This window comes from Ahaetulla prasina, chromosome 2 (assembly GCF_028640845.1).
Source record: "Ahaetulla prasina isolate Xishuangbanna chromosome 2, ASM2864084v1, whole genome shotgun sequence".
In the NCBI taxonomy this organism is placed as follows: domain Eukaryota; kingdom Metazoa; phylum Chordata; class Lepidosauria; order Squamata; family Colubridae; genus Ahaetulla; species Ahaetulla prasina.
Window position 1 is genome coordinate 204,865,000 of NC_080540.1, and position 13,509 is coordinate 204,878,508.

General features: G+C 42.4%; 1 protein-coding gene across 2 annotated transcripts in view; it reads right to left on the bottom strand.

Annotated features, from left to right (window-relative positions):
* The window catches only part of LPL (lipoprotein lipase), a 33,909-nt gene extending 21,982 nt beyond the window's left edge, over window positions 1–11,927 (bottom strand). Inside the window, exon 1 of one of the 2 annotated variants that reach the window (XR_009153762.1) lies at window positions 11,579–11,927. Coding sequence is in view for 1 of the 2 variants with exons in the window: in XM_058171870.1 (XP_058027853.1) it covers window positions 11,579–11,687 (109 nt within the window). In the remaining variant the exon portion in view is untranslated. The remainder of the gene's footprint in view (window positions 1–11,578) is intronic. The other variant, XM_058171870.1, reaches the window with a different exon arrangement.
* Window positions 11,928–13,509: the final 1,582 nt, after the last annotated feature.

The following is a 13,509-nucleotide window of genomic DNA, read 5'->3' on the forward strand; positions in this document are numbered from 1 at the left end:
GGTCTCTGTTCAATAAAGGTAAGTATCCTGTGACAAAACTGAAGCTTTTGCTCGAGTCTATCCCATAGATCAGGGGTCTGCAAACTTGGCTGAGGAACTCTGGAGTTGAAGTCCACAAGTCTTAAAAGAGCCAAGTTTGCAGACCCCTACCATAGATAAAGTAAGAGAAGTACAATGAATCAAGGGTCCTTGGTACTCTCTAAGCTTTGTTGTTTTCTTACAGTCATTTCTTGCAGATGTTTCATTACCCAAACTAGGTAACACCATTAGTGGAGCAATAAGGATATTAACGAGTTTGGGTAATGAAACATCTGCAAGAAAACAACCAAGCTCAGAGAGCACCAAGGACCCCTCATGTTAACCCTGAACTACAAATATTCTCCTTTATTGGTACAATGAATCAGCCCATTTTTGCCTTTTCTTTCATGTATCACACTCTAAGTTCTATTTCTCAATATACTAAAAGAGTCCCATAAGTTGATTTTTGAATCTATCAACAAAGTAAACCTTTGCAGCCCTCAAATAGATATGTCACAGACACAAACTATTATTCACCAGGCTACCCACACTGAATTCCTTACAAAAGTGTTGGATTACAATTTCTAGGCTTTTTGATAATGATAGGTCATAACACTCCTGGAAAGCACTAAAAGTTGGGAAAGACTGTGCAAAATGTTGCTCTTTTACAAAGGTTAGAAAGCATTTTAACATAACCCTCATGGCCACAGTCCGAATTGTTTTCGGAACAGGCAAACCATAAACTCATCCCTTAGTTTTCTAGGTAACGTATGTCCTACTTGGTCTATCTCCATCTCTCAAATATTTATTCATCTCTTTGTAACACAAATGTCAACAAACCTGCACTGCTGATTACTCAATTTTCCGTCTGATGTATAATTTCCATGGCGATATTACAACACTCCTGAAATGCATATGTCAACTTCAAAAAGAGCAAAAACAAAATTAAAAATAAGGAAACACTGTATTTGCATACAAGAATAGTAGTACTCCTCTCAATTTTTTGAGGTTTTGCTTAATAACAAAAAGACGAATTGCTTATAAAAGGTTCTGGGGTTAAGATATGCATACTCTAATTTTAAATATCTTTCTACTGCAAATTCATTCAAATTCCTAACACTGAGCCAGTATTAAAGCAGGCTGACATGTCAACTTATCTCATGTATTACCGGTAGCAGTGTTGAAGAGTATTCATTTAATATACAAGCAAAGCAATCCAGACATCAGAACATAAACAACTTTATCACAGCAATAGGTCTGGCAGGACAGGCAGATTACAGATTATGTCTGCTGAAGAGTTAAATGGAATTTTAATGTTAAATTTTATTAATTTTTAAACGGGGTTTTTTAGTTTATGGCAAATTTTAATTTTCAGGCTAATTTAAATAAGTTTTTTAAACTGCATTTTAACCTGTATATTGTATTGTTGGTTTTATCTTGCCTGTACACCGCCCTGAGTCCTTCGGGAGAAGGGCGGTATAAAAATCATATAAAAATCAAATAAATAATAATAATCTGATGGGGCGCAGGAGACAAGCCTTTCTGGCGTGGCACCATGGAACCTCATTCCCTAAATGAGGTTAGTCCCAAATCTACTGGCTTTCTGGAAATCTCTTTAAAACATGGTTTTTGCAGTAGGCTTGGGCATCCCATGGAAATAGAGAGCATGAAGGATTGTTATATATGACTGCAACTGAAACCAGAATTTTCCTTGCTAAGCAAGGTGATTGCTAAGTGAATCCACACTCAATTGTATCTTCTTCTTCTTTTGCCATGGTTAAGGAAATCACTACAGTTGTTAAGTGCATTGTGTGGCCATTAAATGAATCTGGCATCTCCCACTGACTTTGCTGGTCAGAAGCCAGTTGGAAAGGTTGCAGATGGCAATCACGTAACCCCAGGATGCTGCAGCCATCATAAATAAATGCTGGTTGCCAATCTCCGGAACTTTGATCACATGACCACAGGGATGCTTCAAAGGCTGTAAAGTATAAAGACCGTATTTCTTTCAGTGCCTTTGTGATTTTACATGATGAATGATTTGCAGCTCGAGGACTATGTAGGATTTGGTCCATTCTACCCTGGTCTTATTTATATTTATATGCTTAACTGTTTTTAATGGATGCTTTAGACCCGTGATGGCAAACCTATGGTGGCACATGTAGCCATGTCAGCTCCAGCCAGCTTATTTTTGGGCCTTCTGGGCCCACCAGAAGTAGAAAAACAGGCTGTTTCCTGCCTCTGGAGGGCCTGGGGTGGGGGAAGGCCCGTTTTTCTCTCTCACCTGGCTCCAGAGCCTCTCTATGAGTCTGGGGAGGGCGAAAAAGGCCTTCCTCACCCCACCCCGGCCCTCCCAAGTCTAGAAACGGCCTGTTTCCCAATTTCTGGTTGGACAGGAAGTGACTTTTTTGCTGTCCCCAGCCTCCAGAGCCGCTCTAGGAGTCTTTGGAGCCTGGGGACAGCAAAAAAAAATCACCGGAAGTTGGGAAATGGACTGTTTTTGGCCTCCAGGAGGTGGGAAAGGCTGTTTTTGCCCTCCCCAGACACATAGAGAGGTTCTGGAGCCAGGTGAGAGAGAAAAACGGACCTACCAGGCCATCGCGTACCAGCAGGGGGGGAGCACGCACATGCCTGGAGCACATAGAATTATGGGTGTGGGCACGTGTGTGTGACCCCCCCCCCCGCCACTCCTCCCTCCTGGCACATGATGGCAAAAAGTTAGCCATCACTGCTTTAGACTTTTTAACTTTGTTTCATTGCATGTTTACAGAGTCATGTTTGTGAGATGGGGCACTAAATAAGTCTGATAATTAAAATAGACTGTGGGGGGGAAATTAAGAAGCAACATTTGCTTCTTCTTCTTCCAATAATTGTTTAATTATCTTACTTTTTTCTCAGTTGAGAACATAGTGGAAGGCAGGGAGAAATTCTTGATACAGTACCTCCTCTAACAATATGTCAGTCCTATTATTTAGACATTCATGAATGAAATAAAACAATCAATCTCACTTGAGCAGTCAAGTGACAGATTGTTCTACAGAAGGATGAAAACCCAATGCCAGTCTGTTTTTCTGAGCTTACAAGCTTTCTCTTTGAAATTTCTGACCCAGTGGACTATAGGTCTAAACTTTAGCATTAAAATTTTTGACAACTTGGAAAGAATTGCAAATTGAGTTTTGCTTCACCAAACTAAAAATATATATCCAGTGGGAGGTAAGTAAAGTTATCTGTTTACAGGAAAATGATTTTCAACCATTGGAATCTATCTTAGCACTAGCAATAGCACTTAAATTTATATACCGCTTTACAGTGCTTGACAGCCTCTCTAAGCAGTTTAGAGTCAGCATATTGCGCCCAACAATTTGGGTCATTTTATCCACCTTGGAAGGATGGAAGACTGAATCAATCTTGAGCCTGGTGAGTTTTGAACTGCCAAATTGTAGGCAGCCACCAGTCAGCAGAAATAGCCCGCAGTTCTGCACTCTAACCACTGCGTCACTGCAGCTCATCTTCCTTTCCACTATCTTCCTGAGATTGTCTTTCTTGGATTAAAAGACAGCCACACTTGTCAAAGGCTTTCTGATTGCGGTACATTAAAACATTTGTCTGCCTCTTGTAAATGCAAACATACTAGAAAAGTTATTGAAAATTACTGATGCAATGCACCGGTTCATTCATCTTCAAAAGCTACAACAAATCATTGTAACATTTAAGCTTTCGCACTGATTCTCCCAGAGGTCCTAATTGTAAGGTCACTGGATCTGATCAGATGGCTACACCTGGTTGATCTAGAACTGAAAACTAAGCAGGACTGGATGGACTTTGCAGGCATAGAGTTGTAGACCAGACTGAATTCAATAGCACATCTAGGAAAGACACTGACAAACCACTTCCACACTGCTGTCAAAAGAAATACATGGATACATCCATGAAGTTGCCAGAGGCTGACTTGAAAATTGTATTTTCAAATACAGGTAATCCTCGATTTACGGGTAGTTCGTTTTGTGACCATTCAAAGTTACAGCAGCTCTGAAAATTTTTCACACTTACAACTGTTGCAGCATCCCCATGATTACATGATCAAAATTCAGACGCTTGGCAACTGACTCATATTTATGATGGTTGCAGTGTCCTGGGGTCATGTGATCTCCTTTTGCAACCTTCTGATAAGCAAAGTCAATGGAGAAGCAAGATTTAATTAACAAAAGTGTTACTGACTTAACAACTACAGTAGTTCATTTTGGCAAGAAAGGCCATAAAATGGAGCAAAACTGAACTGTCTCACTTAGCAACAGAAATTTTGAGCTCAATTGTAGTTCAAAATCAAAGACTACCTGTATCTGAAAGAATGTCACATAGAAGAAGGTCAAGACTTACTTTCTGTTGTCCCAGTTTACAGAACATGTAATAAGATTTTTAAATCCCAAGATGATTTATGAATCCAAGTATAAATTTAAAAAAAAGTTCCCCAGTAACAATAACTACCACAAAGATGGGAGTGTTATCTTTCATTGGTTGCATGTAAGTAGAGGTTAAATACTCATCTGCTCTGGGATGCTTTCATTTGGATTCCTTCACTGAACAAGAAATTAAACACAATAGTCTACACACTCCTTGGGATTTTAAAGGTTCTCAGTGCAAGAACCTAATCATTTACATGGCCACTGAAAGATCTTAGACTGCTCCATCCATTCCTTCCCAACACCACTCTAATCATTCCACTCCCACAATTGCCTACATTTTAAATCCTAATTAAAGTATACTGTTCCAAAATATTTAAGTGGGTCCCAAAGCAAAAGTTGTGGTTGGAACACATCTCTAATTCCTATCCTTATAGTCAAGCTCCTTTGGAGCATGTGAACAACTACTAAACATCCAAGTACACGTGACATAAAGCCGGTTATTCTATTTGAAAGCTTTGTTTTTATCACAGGCCAAAACTGGAGAGCTTTTGGGAGGAAGAAAGCTAATAGTTTTCTTCCCAAGATGCTGCCAGCAAAAATCCCCCACATCTGGCCAAAAGCGTCAGCTGAGAACAGAAACGTCTACCAAAATCAAGATTCACAGAAATAATTGGATCTATAATATCCTTGTCTTAACGGGGAGCTCCCCAGATTCAGAACTTCATTTTTTTTGGAGTTCTCTCAATAGCTACACTGAATAGGGAATTCAGGGAGAGCATCCAAATTGGAGGCAATATCTATGTACTTATCAAGAACAGACTTACTGAAATCAGTGAGAAGTTAGACACAACCAAAATAGGTACACTGAAATTAAAGAACCTAGGTATGGTTGAATATAACCATATGAAACAGTCTCTGCATTCACCCTTCAAATTAAATAAGCATACCCAGAAAATTTACTAGACTTCCTGCATATGTGGTACTTTATACAAACTATGCTTTTAAATATTGCATTGCAGGGTATTCAAAACCTTTCACACCCAAAAAACCAGTCACTGTAGATATCCTTATTTTTTTTTTAACTGAAATCAAAGTTAGCTTTCCTAGGTCGCCCTGTTAGTTTAATGAAACTGACATGACAGGCTGGAAATAAAGACTGGATTTCCGTATTATGCTAAGTCACTTGTCTTGGATTAACACAAACCCTGTCACTTATGGGATATTCTACAAACTGTAATTAAAGCACACCTGGCTTAGATTATCTGCAAGCTAAGTCTGAATGTATGTGTATTTTATAAAAATGGAGAAGTTATTGCAGCTTTCAAGATGCAATCCTTACATATATTGTACAACAAAGGACAATTAACTACCAAATCCCAAGTCATGAAGGAAGAAAAATGTTGATAGAGGAGCTTAGACTTTCTTATGTACACTTCTCTGGAATAAAATCAAGAATATACTAAGAAAGGACATCATGTTCAAGTCTGCTTTTGATCTAGCAAGACTAGTATGTCTGATCTAGCAAGAAAACAGAAATTGGCTGTATAGGACATTTTCTTCTGTTTTCTTTGTTTCTTCCACTATCTAGATACAGTACCTGTTTTCAGAGTCCAATGAAAATGTCAGAGGACTACCTAAGGCCCAGGTGTTTTGCTGAAAATAATGTTTCCATGAGAAAAAGAAAGCCTAAAACATGTTTTGCAAATTGATGCCTCTATAAAGACAACCCTCTCAAGTCTCTGATTTACAATATACTCCATAACTGTGGCAGTAAGGCACTAGCATTCTACATTTGCTTAGCCTTGTATGTGCTATGTTACATTAAATTAAATTACATTAAATACATTAAATCACAAATACGTTTTCCTACCTGCATTTAATATTACCAGTGATGGGATTCAATTTTTTTTACTACCGGTTCTGTGGGCATGGCTTGGTGGACATGGCAGGGGAAGGGTACTGTAAAATCTCCATTCCCACCCCACTCCAGGGGAAGGATACTGTAAAATCTCCATTCCCACCCCACTCCAGGGGAAGGTTACTGCAAAATCCCCATTTCCTCCCGATCATCTGGGACCCAGGAGGCAGAGAATAGATGGAGGTAGGGCCAGTTAGAGGTGGTATTTACTGGTTCTCCAAACTACTCAAAATTTCCACTACCCATTCTCCAGAACTGGTCAGAACCTGCTAATACCACTTCTGGTTATTATACTCAACAGCTTACTTAAAATGAAACAAAATACCGTTCCTTGGAGTTTTTAATAAACTGAACAGGGGGAAAAAAGTGACAGGGTTTCTCTGAAAAGGACTAGTTTTAAGATTCCTGTCCTAAAGACAAGATACTATACATTACAAAGTTTGTGAAAGGTTAATATCTCAAAATTTTACTTAGTTGTCCTTTTTGAGGAATAGCAACATTTATACAGGTACAGAAAGAGCAGTCCAGGTATTACTAATTTAAATTTTCATTAGGAACTATAACTGTTATAAATATGACATTATGTACAGGTGGTTTACTAAATTCTTGATCAAAGTTTTTTACATAATCCTCTAATTCGCAGTAGTCAGTTTTAGAGCCTACATAGTCTCTTCATATAAACTGAAAATTACGTTGCATTTTGTCAGAGTATATGTATAATACATCACATATTGTTGACTTTCTGCAGAGTGCTCTCATTAATTTGACTTGTCCAACTTAAACAGAATTTATATAACTTGCAAAATAGAAGATCTTGGCGAATCCAAATCTCCAATTAATAGTGTATAATGCTGCTAACACTTAACTCCATTAATTAGGAACAAAAGTCCATCAAGTGAAGTATGATGTTGAACCAATCCTAAAACTAATCCTTGAGGAATGGTGCTTAACTTATTTGCAGTTGGTATATTTGCAAAAGGGATTATGAAAACCTTTGCATATTTTCTGTGCTTAACTAAAGTACTCTCATCTTCCTTATTCCCAGTTTCTGATGTTTTAATGTATACAATCCCGGCTTAGTATGGAATGTTAGAAGTGATGTATGATACTTTTCTATCCACTTCAAGCAGCTGATGAAATAGGCAGGACTTATAAAAAGTAAAAGCAAACACAACACAGTGATATGAAGCAGCATTCAGCAGATTTGAAAGAATGTATGTTGTGCATTCAAATTATATGAACATAGTCTTTCAAATCCATATGAATTTTAAACCTTGAACAGGCAAATTCCAAAATCAAGTGGGCACAATCTTTTCATATTTCAGTTATGCATATTGTACATTGGTTATGTAAAACTCCAGTGGGAGAGTAAGCAGGTACAAACTGCTCATGCCTTGATTCTAACTTGATCCTATAGACAGAACTCACTGAATTGTATGAATTTAAAGACTTTAGAAACCCATTCATGTCACTCTAGGATAATTGATAATAAAAACAAGAAGAGCGAAGTAAACTAACACACTACAATACAGTGCCATTCTGTAAGCAAAATGCATCCTTACTACATAAGGATAGGGGCATACTATTAATTGTAAATGCTTGGTGCCAATTACATAATGCCTGTGGAAAAGCAGATAGTGCAACAGAAAAGAAGCATCTCCAAGGTCCAATCAGATTATACCAACCAGAAGAGACCGACAACATAACCACACCCACCCCTTTGAATCTGGTGGGAGGGACAGAAACCACTGGAGATAGGCAGTCCTAAAAGTGACCTTGGACTGCACCCAGAAGACAATTGGAAGTTAAGTGTAGCTTATAACACTATTGTTTTACATGGGTGTAACCAGGGTATGCACAGAACTGCATGTCTTCTAGAGAAAGCTCTAACACCGGCAAAGGTGGAAGGAAAAAGAAGAACCTCTGGTGGCTCAGACTGCTAAGACAGTCTGTTATTAACACAGCTGCTTGCAATTACTGCAGGTTCAAGTCCCACCAGGCCCAAGGTTGACTCAGCCTTCCATCCTTTATAAGATAGGTAAAATAAGGACCCAGATTGTTGGGGGCAATAAAAGGTGACTTTGTATATAATATACAAATGGATGAAGACTATTGCTTGACATAGTGTAAGCCGCCCTGAGTCTTCGGAGAAGGGCGGGATATAAATGCAAATAAAAAAAAAAAAGAGGCTGACCAGAAGCAAGGTAGGTAGATTCAGTTATAACAGTGATAGTTACACTGTTGGAGAATCTAAAACAACATGTTAGGGACCTATGATCCTGGATGGTATATAATCTTGCCTAAAAATGGTTCTTAAATTGGATGCTAATGATTATTCACAAAGATATAACCAAGGTGATGATAGTAATTCCAAGTAATAACAGAAGAATGATTTATTTCTATTAGTACTTGCACCATACAACAGTGGTAGATCTATCCCTGAAGCCATCTCCACAATGTACACAAGGGTGTACATATCATATCCTCACCCCACTGATAATAGCCCCCAGCTTCTCTACAACTTCTGAAAAGCCTAGTAAAACTGATTTCTTTTGACTTCTATACATCAGAGGACGGAAACTTCAATATTTCACAAAACTCTTTCATAAGCAACTTTTTCCAGGCACCATTGCAAATTGTTTCTCAAATCCTGATAATCTGACAAAATACATCTCTTTCGATAGGCTTCTTAAGCTGCTGTATTTCAGAGGGTATCAGCTGCTTTTAAAAAAAATTGCTGAAATGTGCACACTTTTTTGTGAAGGAGTAAGGTTACACAAATTGCCAATAAGACTGCAGAATATTTCTTGGGAGTCAGGTGAAGTGAAGAAGCAATATCAGTCCCATCAGCTCACACATACACTGGTATTGCAAGGTAAGGTTAAAAATTGCAATAAATCTGCAATATAGGGGATCAGGTAACAAGACAGAAAAGTGGCAGTAAAAGTTGTATAGATTGTTTGTGAAAAGTTGTACTAGTGCTTCAGCATCCAATTCCTATCCAGTGAGAACAAGTCACCTATATCCCATCGTTATATATTGTTTTTATATAAATTTGCTTTGCAGTTATGTTTTATGATTCATTAAATGGGTATTACTTTTTCCACTACAGTTTTAGCCAAAGGACAACTAACCTTCCTGTCCTATTTTAGGAACTTGTGTATTCTATACAATTCTATACAAGTTCTATACAATTCTAAACAAGTGTGTACTCTATACATTCATCTTAACCTTGAACTAAGTTATAATATCCGCACCTCCTCCACAGTATATTTCTATTCTCCCAAAAATAATCAATTTTGCTACCAAGAGGGGGAGAAAGCAGATAATCTTGAAACTAAATTTTAAAGAAGGAGGGGAGAACCACAAAATTCTTTCAAAAGGGCAATTAAGGAGAAAGCACTGGAAAGTATTAGTACTGCATGCATCGAGACAAAAATCGCTTTGGCTGCTAAACGGGGACAACTGGAAAACCATGTGATTAAATCTTTTTATTTTTCTTCTAATCCCCTGCAGAATATTTGCTTGGGGAAACTGCACCTTTGAGACAACTATGACCTGGATGACTTGAGAATCTCCGCAGACATTTGCTCTTGCAAAAGCTACAGGAGTTTTGTTTCACACGACCATTGCGAGCACAGGTATGAAAGAAAACCGTTCTAAGTAAAGGAAGTCTCGCTTCCTAATGTCCTATTTTTGCTCGCCGCCAGAAAAGTCCCATTGGGGGGGAAACCGTTTCTTGCTGCTCTCTTCCTTCCCGCCGCCTTGCCTAGAAGGCAGATTTTTCCTGAAAAGCTTCCTTCCGTGCCAAGCGCTTTCATCCTCCAGGCCGCCACGCGTCCTAGCCCAGCCTTTTCTGGTCCTGGAGGAACCGGAGCGCTCTCAACCGGCTCTGGCTTCGCCCCCCTCCGCTCCCCCGGCTCGTAGCAGCCCCCTGAACCAGGGTGACCTTGGCCCACGTTCCAGGCATTCCTGCGCCGGCTGGCTGGCTCCTCAGCGGAAGAGTTACTAGCGGTCACCAAGCATGAGCCGGGCTTTTCTTTCGGCGGGCCCTTTCCCCGCCCTCCTCCATTCCATTGAGCGCACTGGCGGAGCCGCTTCTGACGCCGCGGGAGTAAACACGCGAAGAGGCTTGGCAGCACCGGCGGAAGGAAGCGCCGTTTGCCTTCTAAGGACACGGCGCGGGTTACGCATAGGTTGCGCCTCACCTTCCCGTCGCTACTCAAAAACTAAAACGCGCGCCAAACGGACCGCCTCGCCAAACGGTCTAAACACCTCCTGGCGAGGCTTTCCCGCTTTCCCAACTATTACGCAGCCGTCCCTTTCCCGAAGCGGCCGCCGGGCTGCGGGGCTTTCGCGAGCCGCGAGTCTCCTCACGGGCAACGCGTGAGGCCCGTAACGTTGCTTTCTTTCTTTAAGCAAAGGAACGAACGAATCTAAAAAATGCGGGGAGGGGAAGGAACGCAAGATGCGTAATAGTTGCTCCACGGGCCGAAGCCAGTCGAAGACATTCCCTTGCAAGCTCCGGGAGACGCCACGTTTGGTGGCGGGGGGGGGGGAATGCTGACGAAAACACGCCCCTCTCGCCCGCCCTTGGGCCGTCCTCCTCGCCTCTTCTGGTGGTCCCACTCGGCCACGCCCCCTTGGAGAGAATAACTTGATACAACCCACCTGAACCTGTTTCGCGCACCTGCCTTCGGTCTCCCCCAATACCAAGTTAACACTCGGTAGGACAGGGCAGACCGGACCGCTCGCTGCAGCAGCTCGAGGTATAGAGGCAGGCAGTCCCTGCCACTGAGGCTGACTCTACACTTGGCTGGTAGTAGGTTTCATTCAGGGACGTGACTAGCTCTGCCCTTTTTTCCTTTTCACACAGCCTCGTGTTAGCCCTCTACTTCCTACAACGAATGTCCCGAAACAAGCCCTCTCTGCAGTCCGCAAGCTTTGCAAATCTTGGTCGGGACCCCCAGTTGTCAGGCGCTCTGCTCCCTTCCAGTTCCCCGCCCCGTTACCCACGTCTGCCCATTATTAAACTCTCCGTTTGTCTTATGCCTCGCTCGGTTTCCCCTCGGAAGGTTTCCCTCCCTTCTTTCCTTTCTGTCGGGGTCTCGCGTTCCCCGGCAGCTGGTTATGTTCCAGGCTCGGTTCGGTTCCTTTTCTCCTTCCACGGCGACCCCGAGCCTCCGTGGTAGAAACGGATGCGAGCTCTCTCGGGGCGGCGAGCAGCAACCGGACTTACTTGACGAGGCCACGACGTTCTGGCTAGCCGACTTCCCGCAAAACGCGACGAGGCAACAGCTCCACAACAAACACAGGGCTGCCAGGAGCGCTGGTCTTCTTCTACACATGGCTCGGGGGGGAAAAAAGACCGCCGGTGGCCTGATCGAAACAAGGGAAGGCAGCAAGCGGGGGCAGTGAGGGGGAAAAGCGTTCGTTGAAAAAGAACGGGGCGAGGGGGGAAAAAGTGTGCCAAAGTTTTAACGGGCGAGAAAACCGAGGAAAGGCGAGAGGCTCCGCTGGAAGAGCAAAGGAGACGCTAACTCCGCGCTCGGCTCCTCTTCCCCCGCGCCTTAAGTGCGTGAAGAGAAATATGCAAATGAGACTCCCCACCTATTGGCTCTTATCTTACGCGTTCTTTGTGAAGGGAGGGGCCCTTGTAGCCCCTGGCATTGAAGCTGAGCCGGCTGGACGGACGAGCGGCCGCCCGGTTTCTCCTTCCAAAGATGCCTCGCGTTAAGCAGGAGCGGTTTAGCCGTCCCCGCCGTTCAGAAACTTGCGCACGGAGCGGATTTCCACCAGAAAGTCCTTTCCCTTGTAACGCCACGGAGTTTGTCACACAACGAATTCCGGCATGGAACGGTTCGACCCGCCACGGTGTTGTGCGAAGCTCGCCAGGGCAACCGAACCGGACCCGCCGGCATCGATTATGCCCTTGATTGATCTCGTAGTTTATGCGGGTGGGAGGGCTGGGATCCAAGGCCGAAGAGGAGCGCAGGGCGGGAAGGTTGCACGCTTTGCCTTCGTCCGTTCCTCTTTAACGAAGCTGCGTTTTGTTATTTTTGTGGTTTGTTATTTTGCCCCGAGTTCTCACAGGAGCCGCGCGATCCCGGAAACGCGTTGAAAGAGGCGCCCGTAGCGCGCGCGCGCTCCCGCCTGCTCCGAATCGCTTTCTCCAGTTTCGTATCCGAAACGTCCCAGGCCTTTTGCCTTCGTGGTTTTTAGGGGCGCTTGCTCCACGAAAGGTATTTCCACGGTTACAGCATTACGGTGGGATAATGATGCGGGTGAATACGTCAGCCACGAATTGCAGGTGGATAGGGTGCTGCTCTTATTTATTTTGGTCTCCGGGGCTAATGTTCAAACAATAATCACCAATTCGTAGAGCAGGGAGAAGTTCATTTGTTTTGCATCTACTAATCAGTAACAGGCTTCAGCCTAGGACAGGAATGCCCAACTGGCTTGGCTCCTTTGGGACTCGTGGACTTCAACTCCCAGAAATCCCCAGCCAACATAGGTAGGCGTCATGGCTGGCTGGGGAATTATGGGAATTGAAGTCCATGAGTCTTAAAGTGGCTAGGGTTGGACACCCCTGGTCTAGAAGTTATTATCCACTTCCTGCCCGACTCTGGAAAAGTTTACCTTCCTATTAGTGATAGGTAAACTTAAATTTTTATTTTATACTGGCTGACAAAGAATATCTGCTTGCTCTGACATAAAATACGATTCCTATTTTATGTTTAATTTACTGGTTTCTAAACTTAAGAAAAAAATAGTAGCATTTAGAGTCCTGCTTTGCAATAAATGCAATTGTTTCTTATTGGTGCTTGAGAAATATAAAGGTGAATCCCCAAGGAAATTTTTCTGTGTAAACCCAATTCCATAAGGATGGGATGTGCAAGAGCCTAGGAAGATCTGCCAGATCAAAGTTCACAGAAGTTGTTTCATCACATCATTTGCCCATTGCTTCAGTAACAGTTCCCTCCTGTGTGCTATGATCTGGAATATGTAGTCTCCTGCCCACCCCCATCTTCCTCACTTGAGAAATTGCCTTCCTTCCCACCCAGCCCCAACTCTTTTGAATCCCTCCCAGTATTTTTTCTCTCTCTGATGCATGTAGTTTAAACTTGCTCCTAACATTTTGTAAAGGGGCAATTCACTCTACAATCTCTG